This window comes from Caloenas nicobarica, chromosome 3 (genome assembly GCF_036013445.1).
Source record: "Caloenas nicobarica isolate bCalNic1 chromosome 3, bCalNic1.hap1, whole genome shotgun sequence".
NCBI classification, from domain to species: domain Eukaryota; kingdom Metazoa; phylum Chordata; class Aves; order Columbiformes; family Columbidae; genus Caloenas; species Caloenas nicobarica.
The window spans coordinates 102,917,637-102,934,984 of NC_088247.1; the positions used below are offsets into that span (position 1 = coordinate 102,917,637).

General features: G+C 43.8%; 1 protein-coding gene across 1 annotated transcript in view; it reads right to left on the reverse strand.

Annotated features, from left to right (window-relative positions):
* WDR26 (WD repeat domain 26) overlaps window positions 1–9,965 on the reverse strand; it is a 33,225-nt gene extending 23,260 nt beyond the window's left edge. Inside the window, exons 1-4 of the mRNA XM_065630640.1 lie at window positions 9,110–9,965; window positions 7,475–7,574; window positions 7,290–7,346; window positions 574–710 (exon numbers count right to left, since the gene is read on the reverse strand). Of these exons, the coding sequence (XP_065486712.1) occupies window positions 574–710; window positions 7,290–7,346; window positions 7,475–7,574; window positions 9,110–9,465 (650 nt within the window). The 5' untranslated portion in view covers window positions 9,466–9,965. The remainder of the gene's footprint in view (window positions 1–573; window positions 711–7,289; window positions 7,347–7,474; window positions 7,575–9,109) is intronic.
* Window positions 9,966–17,348: the final 7,383 nt, after the last annotated feature.

Genomic DNA, 17,348 nt, shown 5'->3' on the forward strand with positions numbered 1-17,348 from the left:
AAGTGCACACACACCAACAGACCAAGTCTTTCTGGAATCATTCTTTCCACTTTTAAACATGATATATATAACAACATTCTCAATGAACCGGAAATAGGCAACTTAAGCTTGAGACTGATAGGAAAAAAGGCAGTGAACTATTCCACACAAACACATCTCCTTCAGAAAAAATGTCTATGAATTTGCAACAGAAAAAGTAAACAAAACACAGATTTTGAGAAAGTAGAAATGTCTTATTTTCATCCAAGCACAAACAAGACTATATTCATCTACTTATTCAACTATAAGATAACAGGCTAATAATTCTCAAGATCAGACGACCATAGAAGTGTATGTATTAATTTGGATTCTAGCACTATAAATCATAATGAAGTTATCTTCAAGCATCTGAAACTGGGCATTTTCTACGGAACGGTCTTCTTTAGTCACCATTTTAGCATATCTTACTGCAGTTTATTAATCAACAGGATAATGGCTTTAACACAGTTTGAGTTTTCACAATGTCAGCAATCAAAAGCTATGGAATTCCTTCCAAAATTCCACCGAAAGAACTTTCAAAGTCCAAACACTTACCCACTGAGGATATGAATGCGTTCTGTATTATATTTCAGAGGTGTCAGTTCACAGCGTAGAACTTGAAGCGCCTCCAGGACCTTGCCATCCTCCAGGTATTCCAGGTACTTCTGCTGCAGCAGCAAAAACTTCATCCTCTGACATGACAGAAAGCAGCAGTCAGGGGAAAAAGGTTGACTGAAGTTTCAGAAAACGTTTGAGCCTAAACAGAACAGTAGAAACCATTCTACTATGCCCTTCAGAAATACAGCTATATGTAATGTTTCATTACTCAATTTCTTTTTGCTGGGTTTTCAACAACATTGCAGCAATTAAGTTATCCATGAATTTCTTTTCCACCTTATGGGGCTCTGGGTACCTTCCTACCTCATTTCTCAGACCCCCACTTCAGCTTGTCTCACCTCTCTTCCCAATCTTACATTCAATCAAGAAAAGCACCCCAAAGCAGCTAATCACAGATTTAGGACTGCAAGACAGCACAGAACACAACAGGCCAATTCAACAAGTTCTCATACTGCTTACATAGGAGCCGACATGGATTGTTTGCATAGCTGCGTAACATATAGCAATAACAAATTGAAACTGAGGTTTTGTTTTGTAGTTCCATGTTAAGTTGTTTTCCTTGGGTGTTGCATCATTTTTCAGGATTACAGGAAAAAATAGTTTCCTATATTTAGGAATCACTTTACTTCTCAGAAGTAATCACTACTATTTCATAGTGTTCCTTTCATCTTGTACAGGTTTTGGCTGTTTTCTTTAAAAAAAAGAAAATCAAGCCTACTATTCTAACAACAAATGTCTGTGGATTAAAAAAAAAGAAAAAGATCAGGTATTCGTTTACTATTCTCAAAAATCTGAAGCCCTAGAAATTTCTAATACCAATTTATCAGAAACACAGTTTTGTTGTTTCTGGATAAAAACAGCTATTGTGTGTTTGCACATCATCTTGACTGCTAGCAGTTACCAGGCAGAAAAGACGTTTCTGGTCCACAAGACTCACCAGGTTAAAGAGGAAAATGTACATTCTTAGACATATCACTGAGAAACAGAATGAAGATTAAGTGCAGCAAATTACATTTGCTTTTCTAACACACACACCACCAGTTTAATCACTGGCTTCCTTTGCTTTGTCAGACCTCAGGCACCTCACTATTTTCATGCTCATATTTGGTCAATGTTTACTTAGTTTCAAACACACTGCTAGCCTCCATAAGTAGAGGGATAATTGGAAAGTTTTAAGATGCTCCTGTCCTATTAAAGTTTACATGAAAGTTTAAGGCTTACTGTATGTAAAATCCGAAGTTACACCATAAAGCAATTTTATATTCCAAAGATGTTCAGTTCTTCAAAAGAATCAAGTTTCCGCATACAATGCTATTAACTTACCGCACAGCTTTACGAAACGCAAAACATTACATAGTAAAAGTGGTTTACGTTCAAACATGTCTGTAGTGCTCTATTGTTCTGCAGGTGACAGGCAAACCCATAGCACATGCCCTATCCAGTTGTTTAGTTTATTTGGATTTGGAATTGTTAGAGTATCATTGTACAGTTCTTCCAGGTGAGACAACATTTGTTGGTGTTCTGACACGCAGACAACCAAAAGAAAGACATGCCAAGGATTTACAGCCTCCACGGTTGTTTCTGCACAGCAGGCCAGCAGACCTCATACTGTTTGCTTATTCGCCAGCAGCAGGAGGGATAACAGCTCCCTCTCCCAGCCCGTGCTCGCAAGGATGCACGGAGGTGCTCAGGTAGCAGTCACATACCGTATTTCACGCCTCTTGGTAACCTCACACTGATGATCACCATCAGATGAAAAAATAGTTGATATTTCCAGTCTGTAATAAAAACTCTAATCCCTCCAACTCTTCCTTCTCCAATCACTGCCTATAATATTTATTCCATTTATATCATATTTCCCTTAAACGTGATAACCATATCTCTATCTAGTCAGCCTCTCTCTCTCCCTGCTTTTAGGACTTGGCATGTTCATTCCATTTCTTTAGGGGAAGAAGTAAAGAGAGCAGAAAACCCTAAAAAGCAGTTTTTCTAACACCAGTTCTAACAATTCCATAGAAGCATTAAAGGAAAACTACCAAGTGGATAACTTGCCAATTCATCCAAAGACGTATAATTTCAGTTTTGGGCTAGAAAGCATAATTTCCTAAAAAAGGCATCCGTGCCATGTGCGACTTTGGCATATCAGGAATATAAAAGCCTCCAGAACAACACAGCACTGCACACTTCATGCAGGAGTCTACTGTTAACATAATGGAGAACTAGAATAAAATAAATAGTTTTAAATTGTAACTTATCTATAGCAGAAGGCAGGAACTACAGCAAAGTGTTGATAGGGAAATTAAATTGATTTTTGAGCAGTTATCAAAATAGCTAAGAAAACTTGCCCTACAGCATACTCACACAATGGCATGAATACAGCCTCCTTGAGGCAAAAGTCACACTCCAGTGACATATTTCAAGACATTTTTTATAAAAAGGACACTCACAGCCTTCTGTCACTTATTTTTGTGCAACTATTGACTTTGCTGACAAACAGATTTCACTGAACAACTGAATTTTGTCTTCCTTTTCTCTCAACTGCTTATATGCCCTACTAATAGTACTGCTAACTACCTTCAATACAACCTTCTTACGGTAGACAAGACCATTTTGAGTACATCATCTCCTCTACAGCCTAAGCGACCTCTTCTAGAAGGAAAGAGAACTGTTTATAATACTGGCAACTGTAAAGTAAAAGCACAAACCCCACCATTTAAGTAGAATAGAACGAGTATAGAACTAATCTGATGCAATGCACAAGAACTGCTTACTCATTCTCCATATTCTTTAGCTGCCTTCCAAAGAAGGGAAATAAAAATTATCATAATCCAAATTATAACATGTACAACATAAAACAAGTGCCTGGGATTTGTTGTTATCATCTCAGTGTTTGCAATGGAAATTAAACATCATTACGCTCTTTACCGTTGAACAATTTAAATCCAGACACCACCATCACTCAGCTTACAGCAAAGATTCTTCACCCTGTAGGACACATGGAAGAGCCCCACACAACAGCTTCAGCACTGCAGTCTGGCTGGTTTTGTTCAGTTATTACTACCTCAGCCTGTCTTTCAACTCTGTAGAGAGGATGAGGATAAAGTGCATTACTTTGTTGTTTCTAGAAGCTATTATCGAAGTGTAAGTTGAACCTCTGATCACCCTGGGGCAAAACTAAGAGTTACTACATTTAAAGGGGTTTTTTGTTTTAATGTACTATTAGCATTTTGCTTTCCTCAAACTACAGCCTTTGATTACTAGCATTAATGTTTAGTACTTCACTCCATTGTCCTAATTGTTAGTAGGAAAGCTCCATGTAGAATCCTAAATTGTAGGAATTTTTGCATGCACCATACTCCACCAGCACTAAGTAACCCAAAGTGAAAGCCTCAGCAACACAACTGTGAAAATAATAAGACAAGAGTCAAGAAATTGGGCCATTTTGATCGCTAACCGGTTACAGTAGCAAATCTTCAGAAGTTTAAAGACTAAAATGCATAACCACCTAATTTTAGGATTAGATTTTGGTGCTACTTTCGACCCGCATGTCTTAAAAAGCTCCACAACAGTTTTATTACTGTGCTAAGAGTACAAAATAAATAAGTAAACACTACTGAAACAACTCTTTGAAATGAAGCAGGTAACTAAAAGACATGCTGAAATTATCAGCTGATGTTTCAGGACAAACTCAACACAGTAGCTACCTGCTTATAGCCTGCAGAACTAAGACTCCAATTTTCATTCTCTGTAGTCTTTATTACTTCCATAATCTTGTAAAACACTGACAAAAGCACTTAAAAACCATCCAAAACTTAAATGCAAGATTTGGTACGTAAGAGGCAGAAAATATTCTGGCCTACAGAATTTAATAAGGCTTCAACCACACCAAATCCTGTCACTTAAAATAGTAATTTATTCCAACAGGGAACTGCTCTTAATGCTGGTAGCAAGAGGGACACCACACAGGCAGGTGGAGCACTTTGCTCAAAGTACAAGACAAATCTCTTCTTTGTTGTACTGCTGCCGGCTGCATACCTCAAGAACTGGTGGAAAGCCCTATTTAAGCAAATGGAAATAAAAAGTAAAGACAATTTGAAAGTATATTCTAGAGGACTATAGAGAAATAATCTTCAGATTTCTTCCTAGGTTCAATTAGTTACCCAAGATAGATGCCATAATGTGCTTGAGTAGCCCTAAAGTAAGCAAAACCTTGGGCTGGCTTGAAGCTGATATTTTTCCAAGTGTTACTCAAAGAAAAATAACATGCTTGAATCAACCATAAAGTTTCCTACAGTTTGTCTCAAGACAGCTGTATCTTATATGCTGGAAAAGTAAACATGACTAATCACACACTATACAGCACTCAGTTGTGTTGACACAAATAGAAATAGCAGACTGTCATGTCCCCCCACCAACATATCAAAGGTTTACAAATTGAGATCAGCCATTTCATGCTTAGTATTTCCACCTGTAGAACTTGCAGCACTTTGCAGAAATAAGGGAAATAAAACAGGAGTACAATTTTCAAAATACCTATCCTGTTCACTGACCACACATTTCAAAAGCAGCTATATCTCCTGGTTATTTTGTCCAGGTCATATTAACTATAAGAAAAAAAACACAAAACAACACAACAACACACAAACCAAAACCAAACCAAACACACACACACCCTATTTTGTTAAATACTCTGTGTCATCCAAACTTTTAGGTACCCATTCTTCTTGTACGCATACATTTTGAAACATCTAGTCATATGGTATGAGTCACAAGCCAGGAAACCCAAAATCTAATTTTCTGTTTTTAAAGAGTTACCTGTAGCAGCATCTTGTTTGGACTTTCCCTAATCAAGACATTTATAATTTTCATTAGCTCTGGCTTTGTTGCAGTCAGGATCACCTACAGAGCACAAAGCATCCCTCATTATCTGTAATGATCTATCACTAGTTTTCCGGGTGCCGACTACACTAATAACCACCCATAATCTCAACTGTGTACAAAAAAGCCCGGTGGGGAGGGAGGTGAAGACCGCGTGCACGCGATGGAGCACGCACAAGTTCAACTTATCCTTGCAAATCAGTATTTTCTTACTAACGCACACATGCAAGACATTTAATACTGCTTTCTGTTTTCAATTACATGAAGTTTACATAAAGGAGAACAACTTTAAAAAGAAAATCGTTAATATTTGGTTCAGGTAAAGTTTAGTCTTAATCAAGTATTTTTATCACACCAGGTTTTATTAAAGGGGTTAGAGATCAACATTAAAGAAAAGCATGCTTTCAGAGCCCTCCAAAACAACAGAAGGAAAATGTCCTCTTTTTCCTCAAATTAAGTTCTCCACAAAGTACACTGCTGATACTCAGTTAAACCTCTTGACTCTCAGACATGTAAAACATTAATACTACAGAGAAACATGACAACTCCAGAAGTTCAAAACATGAGAAAATCTGATTCAAACAACCATTCATATTCACATACAGTGGTTTCATATTTTCAGTCTCCATAAACTACTGGAAGCTGCATGCAATATTCTAAACTATTTGAACAGTAAATCTTATGTACATCAAGTCTTTGAGAAAAGAGAAAGTGAACTACTAGTCTAATTAAGAGGTGCTGAGCTTCGACCAAATTAATAGAACAGAACATAAACTTCCCTCAAGTACCCTCTGACGTTTTGTTAAACATCTGTTTTTCCTACTTCACTTCCTGTTCTCTCTTTCTCTCCCTCCCCCACCAGACAGGAAATTGTCTTGACAACAAATGAATCAGCTAGAAGTGGAGCTAAGCAGCCATCAGCTGATTCTTCATTGTTTACAGTCACAGACTTCAAAAAGCCTTGCTACTGTTTTCTTCTTAAGTGACCACAGTTGCACTAACTTCATTTCATTAAAATCAACATTTAAACAAAACAGAAGAAGCCATCTGAAGAGCTAATTAATGTTTTTCTATCTCCAGATAGAAAAATCAAACCAAGAAACACTTTCCTCAAAGTTACTGAAATTATAACAATACATATTGTAATTGCCAAGTCACAGGACCTACAAACCTCTATTTCTAGGTTCATCTTTAAAAAAGCGCCAGCCAAACAGAAAAAGCTCTAAATAAAATCCCAAACAGCAATACAAATACATTTGCTCTTTAGAAGCCATCTGGAAAAGCAACAGTATTGTTCATGGTCTACAGCAGCCTCTATATTCTTGTAATGCGCTATTACAACGCCAACTCCGCATCGGTATTACTGCATTTTGTTTCTAAACTCTTCCCTCAAGAAGACCTAACTCCCACAAACACAGGGATTGTGAGAAGTATTTCAAGTTTGAAATTAGTATTAAATATATGCAGTTTCTACAGAAACTGACCTATTTTAGGACCGTTACAGGATTTATATTTTATCAGTTAAGTATATTTAACAAAGTTTAAACATTCAGTACACCAAATACTAATCTCCATACTTTGGGACCTCCTATCTCACATTCTAAAAAAGAATAAAAAAGTTCAGATTAGTATGACGTTTGAGATAACATGCAAGCAGCTCAAAGTAAACAAAAAAGAAAACAAGAACTATGAACAACCAACTCCATAGAGAAAGATTACACCACTACAATTAGTCCAACTATACAGCTCTGAAAGAGTTCAAGTGTGCCTCTTACCACAATTGCATGCGGAGAATGCACTAAGGCCTTAAGTTCATTCAGGTCGTTCTCAGCCTGCAGAAATCAGCATAAGAAAAAAACAAACAAACAAAAAAGTATATAAGGAGAGTGGATTTTGAATTCTCTCACAGATACTATAAATTTAAACAGTGGTTAATACAGTCCTATAAGCCCTACGTTACCTTATCCCATTCTCCTTCCATGACATGATTGCGGAATTTGGTAGCAGAAGGATGTTCTAAACGACATCCTGACTCTTGCATGAGAAGATCAACAGTCTGGCTGCAGGAGAGATACAGTGTAAAAAAACCCGACCAGTTTTACCCTCATAAATATACCGCCTGCTATGATAACAGTTAACCATATTTAAAAGTAACTTTAATAAAGTAAGAATACTATGACGATATTCAGATGCCTGTCCAAAAATACTGTCTCAGTTGCCTGAGATATATAAACAGCTACCTGCAGCTAAAGCAAGTTGTGAATGAGCCTGAAAGCTTCGCTGAAGTACCATAAAGTATGTGACTTACCAGCCACCACAAACAGCCATCCCTGCACAGAAGATAGACTTCATGAAGTAAGATACAGACTAGAAAGCTGTTAGGTACTGGCTACAATCCTCTGTCCCCTCCCTTCCCCCGCAAAACAACATGGAGAGCTACTACATCTTGAACAGGCCTAACTTTTTCTTCTTCATCACATATTAAAAGACTGGCTCCTTAAAATAAAATAAACAAACTCATGAACCTGTGGCCCTCCCCCCTTTACACTAAAAATAGCTTATTTACTGTGGTGTCATCTATGAACAGTCACGAGTTGTCTGCTGCTGTAAACTTGCCTCTTGTCAGAGGCATTTTATGTACTAAGTTATTCCTAACTGACCCATTCCATGGTGTTTTGAAGACTTCTTTTGTGGTAGCTACATGAAGACTTTGCAGGATTTCTCTAACCTCCTTCCAAAATCATGACATGTTGGCTTTAGCTTTACTCACAAACTGAGTGTTGTGATTAAATTCTTAGACTTCCCCTACTCCACTGGGAAATTATTTTTCCTGTTCCAGTTCTAAGAAAGCACCAACATATTTGATTCTAGTCGACAGATAAGGTTATTACCAAAAACGTGTCCAGCACAAATCTGCAGAGACCCTCACCATTTACAGAGATGAAGGTTTTTCCGAGTGAAACCAAACAGCCTCATTTAAGTGGCAGTTTAGTTCGTGCTCGCTTCCTCCGAGCTGACAAGCCAAATCTTGGAGCTCATCTGCAAAGAGCCGCCCCCCCACGCCCAGCTGCGGGCTCCATTATGTTTACCAGATAACTTCTCCCCCACTAACACATTTGTATTGATCTGCCCTTATCGGTGTGCAACTCGACTTCCATATTGCCACCCCTGGCAGAGCAAGCTCCCGGCCTGTCCGTCCGGAGACACTGAGCACAGGCTTAGAAAACACATCCCCGGCTCCATTTTTTTTTGGGAGCGGGCCTGCCTCACTGCTCTGTTTGCACCCAGGCACCGGCCCCTCCTCGCTGGGGACTACCAGGCCGCGACAGGGCAGGTTTTGCCACCAACCCCCCTCTCCGCTCCGCAGGTCCCTTCCTCTCCCCCCACCCCAGCTCCTCATCCTCCCCGTCGACCACCGGCCTCCTGCCACCCCGCGCTGGACCCTGCCGCCCCCTCCCCGCCAACCGAGGTGCGGTGCCCCCACCGAGGGCCGAGGGCCAGGGCGCCCCGGACGGCACCGGGAGGGAGCCCCCCCCGGCCGCTCTCCCCCTCGCCCACCGCGGCCTCCCCCGCCTCCACGGCCGCGGCCACTTACTTGAGGCCCAGGCCGTGGAGGTGCTGCCCGATCAGCCGGATCACGTCCTCGTCGGACTGCGAGAGCCGCTTCTTCTTCTTCAGGGCGCTGCCACCGCCGCCGCCCCCCAGCTCCGCCGCGGCCGGGCCGGGACCCCCGGCGGCGGGCACCCCGTTGTTGACGCTGAGGCCGCCGGGGCTGCCGCCGCCGCTGTTGGCCGAGGGCAGCAGCCCGTTGGCGTGGGCCAGCTGGTCGCCGGCGGCCGTGCTCGCCGAGGCCTCGCCGTTCTGGGCGCTCAGGCAGCCCAGCTCCGGGCCCGTCGGCCCCTGCGACGGCTGCTGCTGCTGCTGGCCCCCTCCTGCCCCGTTGGCCTGCATGGCGCTGCCGACGCCGCTGCTGCTACTGCCTCTGAGCGGGGCGGCGGCGGGGCCGAGCCCGGCGGGGAGCGAGGGGGACTGGGACGAGGTGAGGCCTGCTCTGCCCGCGGAAGCCCCGGGCTCTCCTGCTCCCTCCACCGCCGCCGCCGGGGAGGCCCGGGCTTTCTTCCGCGGGGGCGGGGAGGCTCCGCCGGTGTCCGAGTCGGAGGAGGAGGAAGCGGAGGCCAGAGTTTCCTCGCCGAGAGCGGCCGTGGTGGGAAGCCGGAGGGGCGAGGAAGGGGGAGGCGGGGGGCGGCGGGGGTGAAGGGAGGCGGAGCGGGGCCCTGTGCCCCCCGGGGGTCCCGGAGGCAGCGCCGCCGCCCGCTCGGGGCTCCCTCTGGCGATGGCGGCCGCCGCTGCCCTGAGCCCCCGCCCGGCAGCCCCAGGCGCCCGGCCCGCTCCGCTCGCTGCCCGCTGGGTTTGTCTCCTCTCAGCCCAGCTGCAGCCTAATGGAGTCCGGGCCGGGACGTCACAGGAAATTCCTATACTGCCCCCTACACACACTTCCGCCGCCCGGGGCTGGGGGTGGGGTATGGGCCCTATAGGTGCCGGGGAGGGGCGCGGCGGGGCCGGCGCTGGGGTCGCCGCTGACACCCCGCCGGGGCCTGCCCAGCTGCCGGCGGTCGTCCCGCACCGCGCCCTCTCGCCCTCGGGGCAGGGGTCGGCCGACGCCTATGGGGGCCATAGGCGTCCCGCCCGGGGGGTCCCGGGGATGCGGGGCGCGTACCGCACCTGTCGGTCCCGGGGCCAGAGCTTGGTGTCGGACACGTGCGATGGCGCGTGTGGCGAGCGCCCACCGCTCAGACGTGTCTCGGTGGGACTGGCCATCCCCATGAGATGGCAGAGGTTACTGGGCACTGGAGGGTTATGGTCATTTCCTGGAGCTGTTTGTTTGTTTGTTTGTTTAAAAAAAGCATAAATGCTCAATGAAGTCACACCCGTTGTTGCCCAGGTTGGTTACTGGAAGGGTTCACACCTTGCTGCTGGGCTCGGCTTTTGTAGTCGCTGCATGCGTTGGCACGGAAGTTGGGGGGAAAGTGGCGTTTTTGCCATAGGTCTTCTGGGAATGTTGGGGGACATTTGTCATGACAGGCTGTCAGGAGACACTGGGCGTTTTGGGGTCCCGGTGTCTGCTCTGAGCTGTCACCCTCTTGTTTCCTCCTGTGCGATGGAGGGGAAACTCAAATCCTCAGCCAAGTCTCTGGTCAAAAGTCATGAGACAAGTGAAATCTTAGTCTTTAAAAATAGCGTCTTGAAATAATATGTTGTGTGTTGCTTGGTTTAGAGCCTGGAGTTTTCGTTTTTTAAAATATTCTCAAGGTTTTCTCCAAAACCCTAAGGGAAATAACAAAACTTTTTTGTTCTTAATGAAAGCTGAGATTAACATCTCATCATCTTCACCTTCAGAAGCTGAGGTTTTAGGAGCACTGAATGTTACCGATTTACATGAAAATTATAAGTTTGCATTCTTTCAAGTGCAGCTTTAAAAAGACTGACTGAGGGAAACCATGGGCCCAAGAGCAGTGGGGAAGTCTATGAAGAGACAAAATCCATGAAAGGAATGAAACCAGAGAAGTAGATGAGACCGCATGGAGGCCTGGCCAATTGAAGGAGATACCGTACCTTGGCCCTCTTTAGAGGCCTCAGAAGGTATTTGACTGGTACCAGCTGAAGTACTCGTAGAACAAAGGGAGAAGTTGGAAAGAACGTTGTCACTGAGCATTGCCCAGGTGGGACTGTAGGGTTAAATTCATCGTGGGTCTTCTGGAGAGAGGAACATGCTGAGTTTGTGTTCCTTAGCTCACCAGCCATTGCTGGAGAATGCATTGCTTGTGTTTTAGCCACTTCACCGCTGCTGTATCTTCTGCCGTTTCCATCACTCTGTCTTTTCATCATTCTTGAGTTCTTCCTCAGTCCTCCCCCTCCCAAGGTGCCATCATGAATCTATAATTCAAAGATTTGGGTAAAGATGGCAGGAACAGTACAGAGAGCGGCACAAAGCCTGTGGAGGCACTTTACAAAAGCAAGCTCTAAAGAGCAACGCTGGGTTTTCAAGAAGGCAAAGTTGTCCATCATTCTTTCCTGCCCTGTGCCTCACTGTCTGGGAGTGGGGGTAAAAACCCCTTCCCGCCATACCCATTTGTGCCACTGTCCCTCCAGCTGCTTGCCCTCCCGTACTGCCTTCCCGCTGCCTGGAGAGCCTGGCATTCCCTGGTCAGCCACTGCTTTAAGCACCTGCATGTGGCCTGCTGCTCCCACACACCAGCTCCTGTCTTGGTAGCTCTGTGGAGAGTATATCTGTAATGAAACAAATGCAGAATTTCCCGTATCTGGACAATATCATGTGGGTAAGTGGCTCTATATATCCATCTGTGACAGAAAACGGTCTCACAGAGTCACGGCATGCCCCCTTCATTTCAATTAACTATTTTTGGAGTAAGAGTAGCGTTTGGAGCTGAAAAGAACCTAAAAGATCACCTCTAAGAGGTACATCTTGCTGCATTAATCACAGTGAAAGTCCTTCCCACCCCTACCTCATTTCCCTACTTGGGGGAAGAAATATCCCGGCAGAAACATGAAGAGCTGGAGGAAGAAGGTCGATATTGCTGGGATGGTACACACGCCAGCTGCTGTGCCAGGGAGAGCTGGGACACGACACCTGAAAACTTCTCAGGATCCCAGCTGACATGAAGGTGTAGAGGGGGAATGATTCAGAGTCCCAGGTGTGAAGAGCATGCTTCAGCCACATCCTAGCCCAGACATGGAAAGTTCCTGGAGCAGTTCCTGCTCCTTTCCCCCTTTGTCACCTATGGTTTTCTCAGTCATAGGAAAGCCTTTTCCTTCACCTGGGCTTTTCTTAGTCATTAGGAGGGGGTCTTGAGAGCCAGGCCTGTGGCCAGCAGACCTTCCTCCCTATGCTGCAGCAAGGAAAAAGAGAATCAGGAAAGGTGCAGGGGCACTGTGCTTAGGCAGTCTTTCATCACCTCAGCCCTGATTTGGATCCTAATTCTGTTCCACACCCTCATGAGAGAGAGCAGATTTAATTATCCAAATAAGTGTGCAGCTTTTTGAGCAACTGGACGAATCAACTGTTAAACACACAACATGTCTCACTTTTAACAGAGGACTTTATTATAATTACAGAAGTATGTATTAATCATATTTGGACATCTTCAAAGTTTCCCAAAAGTAAAGAATAAGTGCAACAGTTCAGCAATAAAAAATGGCAAACTTATAAACACCCAGATGAGGAATTTTAAAGACAAATTTTGGCAACTTTAAGTACAGCTGTCATATCAACCATGTTACTGAAGTACAGAGGTAATACATGACTTTGCAGAATTTGTACAATTCTGACTATAGTGTTATTCAAACAACTTCCTATTGTATAGACCCATATCTTTAATAGAAAATGGTTCAGAAACACTCATTAGTTATTGTGAAAGTTTGGAAGACTGAAGAGACCAATCTCTCCATATTGAAAACAACCAATGAAATGACCAAGTGTAGAATATGTTGAAGAAGTGGTATCTTGACATGTAAGAAAACTGTCTTGAGACACTCTAGACTAAATACAAATGTTTGAAAATCAAGAACCACCTCTCTTTTCTAGATTTGGAATGTTGAAAAAGAAAAAAGTAAACACCCTTGAATTTATCATTTATGGGCTGACTACAACTAATAAAACTTTGGCTAATTTGTCTCTTTTTTTTTTTTTCCAATTAATTTTGCTTTAGAGGAGGGTGGGGCAGGAAGTCCAGGTCTGAATAATAGGAAGTAGCTCATTAAGGGGCTGGTTTTTTTCTGTCATAATCATGTGAAGTTGCTTAGGCAGAACTGAAATATTACAAAATATTAGAGAAAATCCTAGAGAGATGGATTAGCAGTCAAATTTGCATGATGAAGGTAATGAATAATTTGATTCCCTCCTATCAGATATATATGTGCATATTTTTCCTTTTCTTCTGCACTGAATTTGAGGTTACTGGAAACAAACGAACTAACAACAAAGGAAGAAAGAATAATTTAGAACAATGGCATTTTCTGCAGTACCAGCTAAATAAATGCTTGAACAGGCACCTGCATATGTTTGCAACTTTCAAAAGATGAGATATGGATGAAAAACAACCACTTTCCTTAAATAGCATTTCTAGAAAGCATTCAAGAGAGAAAGAATTTGTAAGCAAACTACACTGGGCTGCAGTTCCATCACTTCTTGCAGAGGATGGTTGATATTTTAGTAAAGGAGTGGAATCCGGAAAGCCAAAGTTTGGCTGGAGTTGCAACTGAAAAGAGAATGTGAAGGGCAACAAAAAGGGCTTCTATGGGCACATCAGCAGCAAAAGGAAGACAAGGGAAAATGTGGGCCTGCTGAAGAATTGGGTAATTGACCTTGTGATAAAGGTCAAGAAAAAGTCTGAAATACTCAAGGCCTCCTTCACCTTGGCCTTTCCTGGGAAAAAACCCACACCTCCCAAGCTTCCATGGCTAGTAGCAGACTTTGGGAGGAGAGGAAGACTACCCACAGCAGATCAAGTTAGTCCACTGAATCAGACTGGGCATATTCAAGTCCACTGGACCAGCTGGTGTGCATTTGAACATGGAGGGAGCTGGCCAGTGTTGCTGCGTGCTCACTCCCTGTGACATTTGAAAGGCTGTGGTGTTTAGGAGAAGACTGCCGATGACTGAAAAAAAGGTAAATGTTATGCCTTTAAGTTCAGTTATGTCTGACCCAACCTCACTGACTTCTTAAGCTTGACTTTATTAGGGTTTGATAGGATTTCCCTCAGTAACCTTATAACTGGGGAGATGTGGATGGGGTGAGCAGACTATTTGTGTGAAAAACCAGCTGTACCACTAGGCTTGAAGGGTAGAGCCTCATTGGTTGGAAGTCTGACTGATGCCCAGTTAGGTGGGATCAGGGATGGATACCGGAGCAAGTCCTGTTTGATATGTTCGTCAGTGACTCAGGGAGTGGGACAAAATGCACCTTCAGCAAGTTTTCAGCTGATCTCCATGCCAGACTGGGAAGATCAGCTGACATACTGGAGGCCACAGCTAACATTCAGAGTAGCCTTGGTAAGTTGCAGGAATGAGTCAGTGAGAACCTTGTGGTGGTCAACAGAGATAAGTGCAAAGTCCTGCATGTGGGACAGGCCATCCTCATACATTGTTACTGGTTGAGAGCCAACTGGCTTAGGAGTAGCCCAGCAGAAAAGGACCTGGCCATCCTGACAGACAGAAGTTCATCATGAGAGTTCAACACCTCCAGGGATGCATTATAGAATCGTAGAATAGTTTGGGTTGGCAGGGTCCTTTAAAAGTCATCTAGTCCAACCCCCCTACAATGAGATCAGGTTGCTCAGAGCCCTGTCCAGCCTGGCCTGGAATGTCTCCAAGGATGGGGCATCTATCACCTCTTTGGGCAACCTGGGCCAGTATTTCACCATCCTCATTGTAAAAAATTCTTCCTCATGTCTAGCCTGAATCTCCCCTCCTTTAGTTTAAAACCATCACCCCTTGCCCTGTCGTAACACGCCCTTCTAAAAAGTCTGTCCCCATCTTTCTTATAGGCTCCTTTTAAGTGCTGAAAGGCTGCAGTAAGGTCTCTCCGGAGCCTTCTCTTCTCCAGACTGAACAACCCAACTCTCTCAGCCTGTCCTCACAGCAGAGCTGTTCCAGCCCTCTGATCATTTCCGTGGCCTCCTCTGGCCCCTTTCCAACAGGTCCATGTCTTTCCTGTACTGAGGGCTCCAGAGCTGGACACAGGACTCCGGGTAGGTTTCTCACCAGAGCAGAGTAGAAGGACAGAATCACCTCCATTGACCTGCTGGCCATGCTTCTTTTGATCCTGTAAAGGATCTCGCCTGACTTTAATTTTACTGTGATTATAAGCACACTTCCTAGAAGAATCCCTTTGATATGGGGGTAACAATATTGGTGACTCAATAATTTTCAGGTCCAAAGCTTCAGCAGGGACATCATGTTACCTTGTAGATGAGCTCATATGGCAAGGTTAAGGGCATTAGCACTATTGTTGTAACCTAATTAAATATTAGGAAATCACACTGTGTCTTTTTTCCACCAAAGTCATATACATACACTGATGCTGACCTCTGCACTCTCGTGGGTAATCACAGCATGGCATGGTAACAAAAATAAGTGTCAAAAAGTGCTGAGGGTCCCATGTAGTCATAGGAAGAGCATACATGGCATGGCATTCCCTGTGTTTCTGTTGCCATAGGTGTCTTTCTGGATATGCAGGATGCCGTGTGTGGGGAGAAGTCAGGCTTCTCTGTATGGGCAGAAAAAACATACATGTGCAAGAAGTCTGATGTCAGACTTGTACTGTGCAACTTCTCTGAGCGTGTGCAGCAAGACAATATTGTATATGCTATGAATCTGATATGTCGGACTTGCTTTGCATGCATAATTTAGCTGTCTGGGACTATCCTAGACATCAGCCTGCAAAATCTGCCTGTGTATGCCATGGTATATCAGTCATTTTGAGATATATTAGGAAGTTACGTGTAGCCAGGATTCAGAAAGATGGTCGGCCATCATGTTGGTGCTTCAAAGAGCTGTTTTCACACTTGAACTGACAGAATAACAGCATGCTTGGAGTTTGTGGGGTTTTTTTCCCCTCCACATCTTGATAGGCATAAATATTCACTCTAACACTTACTAAATCCCTTTCTGACCATAGTGTGCAGCAGGACCTGGCAGGTATTCCATGGAAAAGCCTAGCACTGATTTTGTCCCATGGGGCTTTCCAAGCCTGTTGCTTAGAGTGTCTCCTTTGGTCTGTGTTCCTTAATATTAGCGTGTCGAGTTCACATCCAGGGCTCAGATGGGTTATCGGTGGTTTTGTGCGAGATTAGATTTATCCCTCTATTGTTGCAGTTACTTTATTTTTCCTACTGGAAGGCTGCTCCCCTCCCTTTTACTTCTTGCTGTCTTCAAGGCGATTGTTGTTTTGGGCTTGTTAATTGTGTCTGCCAGCTCCCACACTGCTCCCAGAGCCTAACCCCGAGGGGGTAACACCCCACTTTCTATTGCCTAGCCATTGAATTAGGCCCTGCTTCTCCCAGAATTACATGTACACTGGTCCTTTCTCTCTGCTTTTTCTGTTTTCTCTAGAGGGTTATATTGTGATGAACTCTTACACCTGGAACTAGAAGTTCAAGAGCAGACATGTAAACTGTAGTATCTCGTATCCACTCTGGAAGGGAGAGAAAGGGGAAATTACTATGTAATCACCAGTGGATTATATCTTCACGTTAAACTTGTGAGTAGCTCCTTGGACCCCTGGCATTGCCTAGTAGGTTTTTTCCTTCTTAATCAGGAATATATGCTTTTCCTGAATCCATGTTTAAAAAAGCAAGCAAACCACCAGATCCTCCTTACTTGCTTTGGAGAAGAGGTGAAAGGTTAGTGTCACAAGAATGTCACTGCACTACTATTTAAGTGCCCCTTATTTTAAGGGAAGTCACTAGTTTTTGTTGCAACTGTATCTTTGCTTAAAATACAACTTTGCACAATCTCCTCCATCCTTGTTGGTGCGTAGTATTTACATCAGAAATAAAGAGCCACAAAATTAGAGAAAATATTCCTTCATATGGCTCTTTACATTTACATAGTAAAAAATCTTCACCGCTTCATCTAATTTGCAACTGGTTTCCAGTACTTCAGCTCTGTCATTACTCATAGTTAAGACCTCGTAAAGTTTCAAATAGCTACTGTAATGAAGAATACAAGACACAACCAAACACCACCAATAACTCTGCGCAAAAATACTTCTTCTGCATGCTTGAAAAAGAGTGTTGTTCCGGAACCATACTGGC